Source organism: Lampris incognitus, chromosome 2, assembly GCF_029633865.1.
Source record: "Lampris incognitus isolate fLamInc1 chromosome 2, fLamInc1.hap2, whole genome shotgun sequence".
In the NCBI taxonomy this organism is placed as follows: Eukaryota; Metazoa; Chordata; class Actinopteri; order Lampriformes; family Lampridae; genus Lampris; species Lampris incognitus.
The window spans coordinates 125,051,614-125,064,130 of NC_079212.1; the positions used below are offsets into that span (position 1 = coordinate 125,051,614).

At 42.5% G+C, this 12,517-nt stretch overlaps 1 protein-coding gene across 2 annotated transcripts in view; it reads left to right on the forward strand.

Moving 5' to 3' along the window:
* The window catches only part of ppp1r16b (protein phosphatase 1, regulatory subunit 16B), a 126,576-nt gene extending 116,667 nt beyond the window's left edge, over positions 1-9,909 (forward strand). For both annotated transcript variants that reach the window (XM_056274801.1, XM_056274802.1), the window contains exons 7-11: positions 6,782-6,907; positions 7,243-7,318; positions 8,052-8,181; positions 8,661-8,808; positions 9,436-9,909. In XM_056274801.1, coding sequence (XP_056130776.1) covers positions 6,782-6,907; positions 7,243-7,318; positions 8,052-8,181; positions 8,661-8,808; positions 9,436-9,909 — 954 coding nt within the window. The remainder of the gene's footprint in view (positions 1-6,781; positions 6,908-7,242; positions 7,319-8,051; positions 8,182-8,660; positions 8,809-9,435) is intronic.
* The last annotated feature ends 2,608 nt before the right edge of the window (positions 9,910-12,517 follow it).

A 12,517-nucleotide genomic window follows, 5' to 3' on the forward strand; every position in this document is an offset into this window, starting at 1 on the left:
AAGTAACCGAACTGTACATGGCGAACTCACTGAACACCAGCTCTCGCGTTACTACAAGACACTGTTAGCAAAATGAACACGAGCTGTGTTTCTTTATTTTTCCGTGTGATTATGATGGTTTTTGCAGTCCATGTTGTGCAGGTCCTCATATCCCTGCCACCGTGCAATCAGCCTTTCCTCCATATATGTACTACAATGCACCTGCAACTTGCTTACTAGTCTGTTAGTCCTTTTTCTTCCCCTATTCCCAGTATTTATGATTTTCAGTTCAGATTTGTGTCATTGACCAGCCTACACTACTCAGCCAGCCCCTATAAAAATAAGAAATGTTTAATTAATAATTCAATCGTAATGTTTGCTGACTGGCATCCTATGAGTCAGATTTGCATCTTTCTGTTGCACATGCAACGATTACCCTGGACAACAACGACTCAGACCGATCTGACATCGTTGCCTAATCAGGTTTTAAAATCATCTAGTCTGGCTCTGCCTTAAGACCCCTTAATGAGTCGTTAGTGCTTTTTCAGGTCCCTTTCTCAGGATGTAATATTGAGAGTACAAGCATCCAATAATGTTCAGTGGTAGAAAGTCAAGTATTTCACATTGTAAAAAAGAAATATCATCCTGCCAAAAAAAAACATACCAAAATGTACCAGAGTTTCCTGTGTGGAGCTTATGATGTCAAATGTCCCTCTAAATTCTTATATAATGTATCAGGGATTTGGCAAAAACAGAGAGACAGATTACAATTGAATAAATATAACCAGGGAAGATAACTCCGTAGTATCCCAAAATAACTGCTAAGCTTTAAAGACTCGCCCAAATCGTCAGGTTCGTGAGCTTTATTCATCCTGTTAATCTTTATTCGACCATGATAAAACAAAGTAGTACAGGCACCGTGAAAGAGGACGGAAAGACACCTTCAACTAGTGTGATGTAACATAAAGTTAATCCCTTGTTTTCCACTTTAATACTTTTTTTTCTGGTTTCTTCTGGGCTTTAATGTTTTGGTTGAATTCTGGGAGGAAAAGACAATTGAAGCTACAATCTTTGAGGTTTAAGCGCAAAACAAATGTCATTTTTAATACTCGCTAATTGATCGCTTATTCATCACAAAAGCTAATCCACCAAAACCCAAATCATGAGCAATTATTTTACTGGTTGCTATCGTGTTAGACTTTACAGGTTATAATGAAATGGCTCATGGTGTCATAGTTATTCATCACAGAGACCAAATGTGGACATATATATGTCAAATTGGGGGAAGTTTTAAGAAGAAGTTTAGTCGTTGTGGCTAAAAAGCAGATGTGGCGGACCAAGCTTGCAGAAGACAGACCAACAACGTTCTTCAAACTCAGTAGCTGGTTCAACCATGTTCTTTTGTTCGTTGTCTTATGTTTGCTCAATCATAATTACAAAGCAGCCGGTTAGAGTTAAAGACAGAGAGCATGCATAAGGCCAACTGGCTAGAAGGAGTTGTGTTTGGGACCAAGTGTTTAATGCTTCTGTAATAAAATCCACAACTTCCCTTTACACTACTACTACTACAACTTTCAACTGCTCCCATTAGGGGTCTCCACAGCAGATCATCCGTTTCCATTTCTTCCTGTCCTCTGCATCTTCCTCTGTCACACCAGCCACCTGCACGTCCTCCCTCACCACATCCATTAACTTTGGTCTTCCTCTTTTCCTCTTGTCTGGCAGCTCCATATTCAGCATTCTTCTCCCAATATACCCAGTATCTCCAAACTATCTCAGTCTTGCATCTCTTGCTTTGTCTCCAAACCGTCCAACCTGAACTGTCCCTCTAATATATTTGGTTCATAATCCTGACCTTCTTCGTCACTCCCAATGAAAATCTTAGCATCTTCAACTCTGCCACCTCCAGCTCCGCCTCCTGTCTTTTCATCAGTGCCACCGTCTCCAAACCATATAACATAGCTGGTCTCACTACCATCTTGTAAACCTTCCCTTTAACTCTTGCTGGTACCCTTCTATCACAAATCACTCCTGACACTCTTCTCCACCCGCTTCACCCTGCCTGCAATCTCTTCATCTCTCTTCCAAACTCCCTGTTACTTTGGACAGTTGACCCCAAGTATTTAAACTCATATGCCTTCATCACCTCTACTCCTTGCATCCTCACCATTCCACTGTCCTCCCTCTCAATCACGCATAGGTATTCAGTATTGTATTCATGACTTTCCTTTACAGTGGGTTACAAAGTCTATGCCACAGAAATCAATTAGAAAATAACATACAAGTACAAACGTGCATATTGATCCAAATGTATCCTGCCTTTCAAAGCAGGAGTGGTCATCCAGTTCATACCGCCTCATTTCCTTGGCCAACGTATACCATCGTTATAATGATCTGAATGGTCAGAATTAATAGATGAGGCTCATACGTGAAAAGGTATGTTGGCCCAACAACAAATGATAGAGGGCAGCAACTCTAATTATCATTGTGTAAAAAAAAAAAAAAGCTGGTGGTTGCGGATTCATTTAGCTGCACGTAAAAAGGATTATTATCTTTGAAAACAGGAGAAATAAGAAACTACAACAACAACAAAAAAATCTCAAGACATTTGAAGGTTTTGAAAAGAAAAATCATCTAAACCTAAAAACTAACAAGAAAAATCAGGTTGATAGACAAAGAACTAGCAACAGTTATAAAAGTTACAAAACTCAACAAGGATGAGAGTTGTATGAACGCAACAGAATCATAGTGATTAAAAATATTAATTTTAAGAAATATAATTTCCGTGTATTCTAAGCAGAGGTCTTGACAGGTAACACGGTGGCTGCCATCTTTTCCTCTGTGAAAAAAACAAATTGTCGTGATTTGTTTTTGTGGAGGGAAAATGGAAATGTGAATATTTCATCTTGAAACAGAGTTGAAACCATCTCCCACTGACAATTTTTGACTATGTATTGTGTTAAATGGATAGTTTGGTTTTCTAGGGTTTCTAACATGAAGTCAGACAAACGTATGCATGCATGCAGTTTGAAGGTATATTGAAAGTTGCAATTAGCCTAGCTTAGCTCAACTGCTGGATGTTTACCAGGACCGTTAGCGGCTCCTCTCAAAAGACGGGTAATACATCTCCAAATGGGATCATTAATACTTTTTACTTGTTAGCCTGCCATTGTCAATATTTAACCAACAATCTCACAAGTACATGAGAAATCCTACAGATTATAGTTTGTGCTGTTTCATGGCAATACTCATATCTGCCTGTGTACACCATAGAAGAAGACTGATGCATGTTCTATCACCGCAGAAGAAGACGAATAGCCTATTGATATACCGAAACATATTCCAAAATTGTAATCTAATTTTCGGGTTTTGTATATACCTGTGAGAATGCTGGTTAAGAAGAATTGTTAATGCTAGGTCAACAAGTAAAGTATTAACGATTGGCTTTCCCTACTTAGATGAGCTGCTACCCACATCTGGCAGTTGAGCTAAGCTAGGCTAAACACACTTTTCAACGTACCATCAACATCAAACTACACGTACAGACATAAAGTATCCTTGAGTTTTTCTGACTCTGTATAAGTAGGACAGATAGTAACCGAACTATGGTTTTTTTTTTTGGGGGGGGGGCCCCTTTTTCTCCCCAATTGTACATGGCCAATAACCCCACTCTTGCGAGCCGTCCCGATCGCTGCTCCACCCCCTCTGCCAATCCGGGGAGGGCTGCAGACTACCACATGCCTCCTCCAATACATGTGGAGTCGCCAGCCGCTTCTTTTCACCTGACACTGACGAGTTTTACCAGGGGCATGTACCGCATGGGAGGATCACGACATTCCCTCCAGTTCCCCCTCCCCCCTTGACAGGCGCCCAGACCAACCAGAGGAGGCGCTAGTGCAGCGACTAGGACACATACCCACATCTGGCTTCCCACCTGCAGACATGGCCAATTGTGTCTGTAGGGACGCCTGACAAAGCTGGAGGCAACACGGGGATTCGAACCGGGATCCCCGTGTTAGTAGGCAATGGAATAGACCCAGATACCCCCCGAACTGTGTATTTTAAAAGTATAATGATTCATAAAACTCAAAGTCCCTGAACTTTTTTAAACAATAAGTGTCTCATCTGCTGAAGAAGTGCAGATTCCTTACAAAAATTCCCAGAAAACTGATGATTATGCAAAAAAAATAATCTTGGGATCATAGAAGTGCACATTCCTTGAGGGGCTGCCAGCAGCAATCACTCTCTTCAGCAACAATCCAGGATCTCAGAAAATCAACCCTCTGTGTGCCGCTGCGAAGACACCTCCTTATTCTAGCGCTTCAGATAAATATTGACTGAAAACATCTCCGAGATGAGAAAGCCAGGGAGGGTAGAGACGTGTAGGAGGCTCGACTTCATAACTTAATCTCTGTCGCTGCTTTCCAGACATTTCCAAACATCTTACGCCGCAGATACACATGGTGTGGGCTGTAAGCTGTCACAATAAAAGCTGTTTCATCAACGATGCTGCAGTTCTTCAGTAACTGCGGCTTTGAGGAGTCAAGTAATTTATTTTCGTCCTTTTTTTCTTGCGGTTGACTGCAGTAATCTTCTGTCTCACATTACTTTTTGAAGCAATAAACCCATCACAATTGAATATTAAATACGAGTTTCTAAGTTTTACTTATTACTGGTTATGCTTTGCCATTTACTATGAATTCCTGATCACGTTTCTCCATGTCTTCAGATCCTGTCCGTGTTTGTTTACTTGCAGCCTTTTCTATACCTTTTAATAGAAATTTGAGTTATTTCAGTGGGAGTTTGTAAAATGTAGTGGTAGTAGGAAGCGAGGTAGCCCATAGATTACTAACCAGACAGTACATGCACACAAAGAACTTCAGTCATCTAGTCTCCATAAAGGAATCACTCTGCCCTCCACCTGATCTCTCAATCAGCCATCGATGTCCGCTCAGCTCCCTCTTTACACCTGGCCTGCGAACCGACACCCCATTTTCACCTGGTATTAAAATGCAATCTGTTTCCGGATGATAAATGATCTGATCTGCGTTTACACCTGGTGTTTTTAATGTGTTCTCGTTATCCTCATTGAGATCAGATCTCTGTCCTGTGGAGCAAAACCTGCATGTGAGTAATTTGAGGTGGCAGTAAATTAGCTGTAGGCTAGGTGTCAACACGGCAGGTGTTAGATCGCCAGAGGTGCTATTACTGCACCGCCTGTTTCTACTTCTTCTCTGTCAAGGAAAGGGGCCATTTTCCACATTTTTCTGTTAGGAGCAAACAGAAAAGAAGACTGGCCATTTGTTGCAATTGCGTTTGCGGCTACTGTAAATGCCACGACAGTGACCCGGGCTCTGTGGATGAGAGAACAGAGTAATGAGTGACTTAGGACATTGACATTGCGTAGGTACAGATGCCAGCAGGTTGTACAGGTTGCATTTACACCTACCTAAGATCCGAACACAATGCGGGCCAGACCCCCTCCAGATGTGGTCAGGCAGATCCGATCATGGCGCATTTACACCTTGCATTAACATGCATTTTTCTCTATCCGGATAATGTGTCCGGATACAGATCACATTTTAATACCAGTTGTAAATGGGGTCCAAATGATCCCTCCCTGCTGTCATTTTAATGTTTAAGTGCATGTTTGCGTCCCCATTACAGCCATCACTGGGGGGGATATGCGAGGTCTAAAACCAAAGAGTTTTAAACTCTGTGTTATAGTATTCCAAACAGTGCAGAGGGATTTTATTTGTCTTGTCTCCTACAGGATTTCAGTTCTTTTGCTGACCCAGTGGTCCTTTTTTTCCCCCACTTTTCAGAGCATGAGATTATGGTTTGTTAAGTTTTTTTTTGTTATTTTTTCCTGCACATTTACTTTCTGATCTGATCACCTCCTTGAATGCAGCTCTCTCTTTCCCCAGATAATCAACCCCTTCTTTTGCCTACCAGTTAAATGCAATAATAAAAAAAAGGATTACCTTTATGCGCTGAGACTGAGACTGATTTCAAGAATTACTCAGACACATTCTCACGTTCCCCTCCAGCCATGGAAAACCTGTTTGCAAACAACTTGCAATTTTAGGGCAGTTTACTTTTTTAGAAAAATATGAGCTGGTCCTTGCTAGCCAGAATCTGAATTTGGTTGAGAGTATTGAGCTTATTTAGATAGGGAGCAGACAAAAGCCATGATGGGTGAGTGGCACAATATTGGAAAGTTTGGTAACTCCTTCACCTTATAGAAATGAGTACGATGAAAAGCGCTATAGAAATAAAATGCATTATTACTATTATTAAATATAGATTCAGGTTGGCTTTAGAAAACAGAAAACCTGTTTTATTTGCTAATTAAGTGTATGCACATTAGGATTTTGCCCTGGTTTGGTGCCCATTGGGACTCTGTCTATCTACATCTGTATGTCTGTCTATTTGTCTGTCAGTCTGTATCTGTGTTTGCCTGACACACCTATAAAAAACTTACATGTAGGTACTACAGATAATAATGTAGACACTACAGACAATAAGTCAAACTGGCTGACTTGAAAATGATTTAAGTGTTTGAATTCACCATAATTAAAGTGAGCCAGCTGCTGTAGCATTTTTCTGCACTTGGTAGATATGGATAGACAGACAGACAGTGCAAGTATTATTTAATTATAAATGAAGTCTATGAATATGAGAGTAGGTATGACAGGTTTACAGTAGCAAGAGAAATACTACATGCACTTAAGAGGTATTATAATGATGTATATATAATCATATATTTTAATATCCTTTCATGTGCGTTTCTCTGCTTCAGCTTCATATTGCTGCAGCTAATGGCTATGTGCAGGCTGCTGAACTGCTTCTGGAGGGGGGAGCACGAATGGACCTGAGAGATTCTGATGGATGGCAGGCGCTCCACGCTGCTGCCTGCTGGGGTCAGGTAAGGTAAACAACACACACACACACACACACATACACTCACAATATTGACACACAGGGCCCTGAGTTCTTCCATATAAACACACATAGACACATACTCAGTGGTCTTCAAGAAATGTGCATATACACCTGGCAGTGACAACCAAAAGCATTGACAAATGTTACACACAATTTCACAAATATTAAATAAAGGATATGAAAGTAGGCATGCTTGCACGTGCGCGCGCGCGCACACACACACACACACACACACACACACACACACACACACACACACACACACACACACACAAAAACATAAGTCTATTAACATAATCCACTACTGTTGTCTTCCAGATGCATGTTGCAGAGCTGTTGGTTTCTCATGGTGCCAGTCTCAATGCCAAGACTTCCTTAGAAGAGACTCCCATCGGTATGTCGACACTCCAGCACTCCAACACACTGATAGAAATATAAACAGGGCCCAGTGAGGGAAAAAAAAATTAAGAAAAATATAGTAGGAAGGGAATACACTATTTCCTCATCTGTACAGCTTGTTCCCATAAAAACACATTTTCATATCATTTGTAAACCAAAGTGAAATATCAGCGTTCATATCCATCACCCCAGCCAGTACCCTGCTTCAACACCATTCCCATCAATACTCTCCCACGTAAGCATAGATACAAACACAAACACACACACATACAAAGACCTATGTGGACCAGCAGCAGGGAATGTGAGAGAGAGATGAGGACAGAGTAGAGAAGCCACAAGAAAAAGAAGGTTAGGGGAGGATTCAAACCCAAGGCCATCTGGGTTCTCTTGCCACTAAAGATGAGTTATACAATGACACCATTTAATGGCACAGCTACATGTCATCTTACACTTTATTGGTTTACTCTGTGGTCTGTAAACTGCGAAATTGAAAAAAAAGCTAACTGATATGAAGAGAGAGAGGTAGCATTGCCAATGAATTTGTTCCCCACAAGTGCTTTCTATGGTGATCGCACACAGTTAAACCTTTGTGCATGTATTCTTGCCAGTGAATGTAATGACTGATGCCATAAAAACATGCATTCATAAATATAAATGCAGAATAGAACACTTGACACAAACACGTGTGGTTGGAACTGACTTTCTTTGACCTTCGTTGTCTTTTTCAGATCTGTGTGAGGATGAGGAGTTTCGAGCCATTTTGCTCGACCTGAAACACAAACACGACATCATTATGAAGTCGCAACTTAAACACAAGACGTCTCTCTGCAGACGAACGTCAAGCGCTGGCAGTCGTGGGTGAGTAGTGACACCTAGTGTTGGCATTGGGAAACTACAACTTCGTTTTGTTCGTTTTTTTGGCGGGGGGTGGAGGCAAAAATGCATTTCCGTCCTCTCTCAAAATGTTGTCATCACTTCTCATACAGCATTGTTAATATTTTGCTGACTGACCTCATAGATGTCTCATGAGTAGATTGGATTAGGCATCCTTCTGCCAAAATAATCTTAGCTAAATGGGGAAATTGGAAAAACTGAACTATCTCTTACCACCCATCTTGTTTGCACTGTGTATAAAAAATTTAACTGTTCCCCTGAGATTTTAAAGCTAAACAAGTAAAAACAAATAAAATAACGGATGGAATAACGGATAAAATACAGATAATGTACTTATAAGTCATTTTAGATTTAAAGATAAATTCTTTATGTGCACTATGGTTGGATTGTGTTTTGTTTCCCTGGTTTATCTCACTGAGAGTTATGCTTGTCTTTGTAACTAGGAAAGTGGTCCGGCGAGCCAGCCTGTCGGACCGACACAACCTGTGTCGTAAGGAGTATGAGAATGAAGCCATCGTGTGGAGGGGAGGGAAGGAGGAGGTAGAGGAGAAAGAGAAGGAGTCTGATCAGGAGATTAGCCAGGTGGTGCAGGTGAGTTGCCTTTCACCCAGTGCATGTTGAGATAGGTTTCAGCCTCCGGCAGCAATGAATGGCTTAAGCAGGTATAGGCAATGGATAGTATCACAGGTGTGTTTGAGTTTTACTATGTTTTGGCAGCGTTATTATTGTGTACCACCCATGGATTTCAGCAAGTCTACTAGGTGGACCGTTCCTTCAACATGATTACTGATTACACTGATACAACATGATTACATCGATATTTTGTGGGGATTGGATTTGGCCTTCTTTTGATTGAGTGCAATTTTAAAAAAATGGGCACATCCAAAACGTTTACAATCACATTATAAGTGGAAGCAACATTTTTGAAATTGTTTCCAATTAGAGGGAGTCCATACCCCATACCCAGTCTCTGAGGAAAATCAATTGGTTGAAACATGAAATTGGTCCATCTCAGAGGCTATCACAAAGGACTTGATAGTGTAAATGTGTATTCACTTCTGAAAACTGCAGAGCTTGAAACTTTTTATCTTAACATAGACATAAGCAGACTTGTTCTTTTTATCTAGCAACACTGAAAATCAACACAACAAAATGTTTAACTCAAAAGGGGAGCCTTAAAGAGAGATTAACGTAATCCTTATTGATGTCCCACCACAGGTCAAGCCAGTAGTAGCTGTAGCAGTGCCAGACAAACCCAAACTCCCCACTATCCTCAAGGACAGCAGCAGCAAACAGAACGGCCTCATCTCCACAACAACCTCCACGCCTCCCCTGCCGCCCTCCAATGGCAATGCCTCGTCCTCCGACAAGGGCGTTGTCATCACCACCCAGCCCACCGGTGATGAAACCTGGCCCAGAGAGCGCGCTCAGACGCTGTCAGAGCTCAAGAAACAGAGGGCTGCTGCCAAGTTGCTGAATCATCCCTTGTTCAACGGTCATCTGGGCAACGGATCCACAGATTCCTCCATTGATCTCAAGAGCAGCTCCGAGGACCCCAGCATGCCCCTGGTCTCAGCCAATGGCAGCACGGTTTACTACACACCAGCCAGCGGGGACCCTCCTCTACTTAGACTGAAACAGCCTATAGAGGAGGAGCAACCGAAGGTGCGGACCTGCTGCTGTGTGTCGTAGCATCCTAGTCCTGTGACTGTTCAGGTAACGTGTAATTGGGCAGAGAAGAGGGAGGCAAGAAAGGTACTCTCGGAGGGAGCGAAAGAAGAACAGGAGGAAGGAGGGAAAGGTGGAGGGTAGCAAGATGCTGATGCGTAGTACTATATGCAAATGGAGGTTGTGCCGAGAGTGTTTTCCTGTAGCCAGTACATAAACTCTTTGCCAGAAAAAAGTTGGAGAACTTCCCTTTAATTTGGATTACGTCCCGCCCTCCTGTGGTAGTTGTACGATGAAAGGAAGTAAAGAAAAGCAAAAGCCAGGATGGAGCTATTTCTTGTCTTTAGCACGCTGTGCCTCCCTTCCTTTTCAGCCCTCTTTTGCCGGAGAAGGTGGGAGAGCTGCCTGTTTCTGTGGAGCACCTCCGCAGTCATACAGTCTCGCCAATAGAGAAAAGAAGAAGAAAGCGCAGACCCCCCCCCCTTGTGCATCCCCCGTCGTCTAATTCCCATTTAAAATGGAAGACCCTCACTTCAGATACATGTGTTTTAAGTGTTTGACAGCAGGATCAAACAACATACCAATACTCACTTGTCCCCCCCACCACGCCCCGGATTTTAAACATGGGGTCCCTTTGAAAGAATGTCAAAGTGAATGAAAACGAATTGAGAGATTTCGGGAATCCTTTTCTGTCCCTGACGTCTCGGCGTATCTTTGAAAATCTGAAAAGAGAGCAGGGCTTTGAGCTGCAGAAGAGGCAAAATTCTTTGCATGGAAAATAAAGGAAGACGGAATAACACGAATGATAAGCTGCCTTTGCAGAAGGACTGAAAGGAGAGATTTCTTTTTACCCTTCGAACAAGTGTTGTCGTCTCCAGCATTACACAAGGTTTTAGGAAAGAGGTCACATCATTGTCAGCCCATATTTTCTTCTGCTTTTTAACACCACATTCTTGTCCTTTGCAAACGTACAAACGGACCGTCATAGAAGAGTCAGGCCGTTGTATTGTATCGTATCATACTGTATGGTAACATATCAAAATCATAGCGAAACGTAGCAAAGAGAGATTGGTTAAATCTCTTATGAAGTGGGGCGTCTGGGTGGCGTAGTGGTCTATTCCGTTGCCTACCAACACGGGGATCGGCGGTTCAAATCCCTGTGTTACCTCCGGCTTGGCCGGGCATCCCTACAGACACAATTGGCTGTGTCTGCGGGTGGGAAGCTGGATGTGGGTATGTGTCCTGGTCGCTGAACTAGCACCTCCTCTGGTCGAGTGGGGCACCTGTTCGGGGGGTAGGGGGAACTGGGGGGGATAGTTTGATCCTCCCACGCGCTACGTCCCCCTGGTGAAACTCCTCACTGTTGGGTGAAAAGAAGCAGCTGGCGACTCCACATGTATCGGAGGAGGCATGTGGTAGTCTGCAGCCCTCTCCGGATCGGCAGAGGGGGTGAAGCAGTGACCAGGACGGCTCGGAAGAGTGGGGTAATTGGCCGGATACAATTGGGGGGAAAAAAGGGGGAGGTTTCTTCTGAAGTACCCTCCATGTCTTGGAAAAGTGAGGGAATGCCATCAAAACAGTATTAAAATATTCAGGATGTTCTTCTCTTCAGAGAGAGAGGTTAGGTAAGAATTTAGCACAGCACTAAACGCACATCTGTATGACAAATACTCTTCCCTTCACCGTCCCTTCAGTACCAAACCCAAACTGACTAAGAAATGATGTTCTCCTTTTACATAATCGACTTTGTGCTAACCCGTATAGATAACTTAAGTAAACATTGTTGAGAAATACTGTACAGTTTTTAGATATTTATGAAAAATAATGTTATGTATTGAAAAACAAGTTTGTGGTATGATCGAGGTATGATTTGTAAAGATGCGTGTATTTATTATTCGGATGATCTGTGGAGAGCGAATGCAATTAAGGATCAGCTGGTTACTCCTCCAGCAAAGCACCTTTTTAGAGCGGAAATTAAAATAATAATGTTCAACTGACAAAAAATGAGGTTGGTGTCTATTGTCTGCTTATCCAGATGTCATGAAGACATGCAAATGGAAATCCATCCTGTCGGGGTGGATTTCATATTTGGTTGTGATGCCAACATGTTTTTTTTTCTTGTTATTTGTTTGTTTGTTTGTTTGTTTCCAAGACTCCATGCAGATTGTTGTGGCCATTGTGTGGCCTTCACTTCTTCCAGCCAATGTACCTGTGTCGCTAACAGAAATTGTAAAGGACACTGTCTGTCTAAGAAACCGTAACGTATTACTGTAAGAATAGAGATGAGTATTATCAGAATACACATTGTATTATGTGCTTGAATATTATCACAGGCAAAAAGAACCTCACTTCCTTTCTTTCTTATCTTTTTTTAAAATTTATCCAGGTGACACTGTGTTACAGCAACACTCAAAGCGCTCCGGCGCAGAAATCAGACTCCAGACGTTCAAATGCAACCCAAGCGGCACGGTGGTTAGCACAGTTGCCTCACAGCAGCAAGGTCCTGGGTTCGAACCCCGGGGTTGTCCAACCTTGGGGTCATCCTGGGTGGAGTTTGCATGTTCTCCCCGTGTCTGCGGGGGTTGCCTCCGGGTGCTCCGGTTTCCTCCCACAGTCCAAAGACATGTAGCTC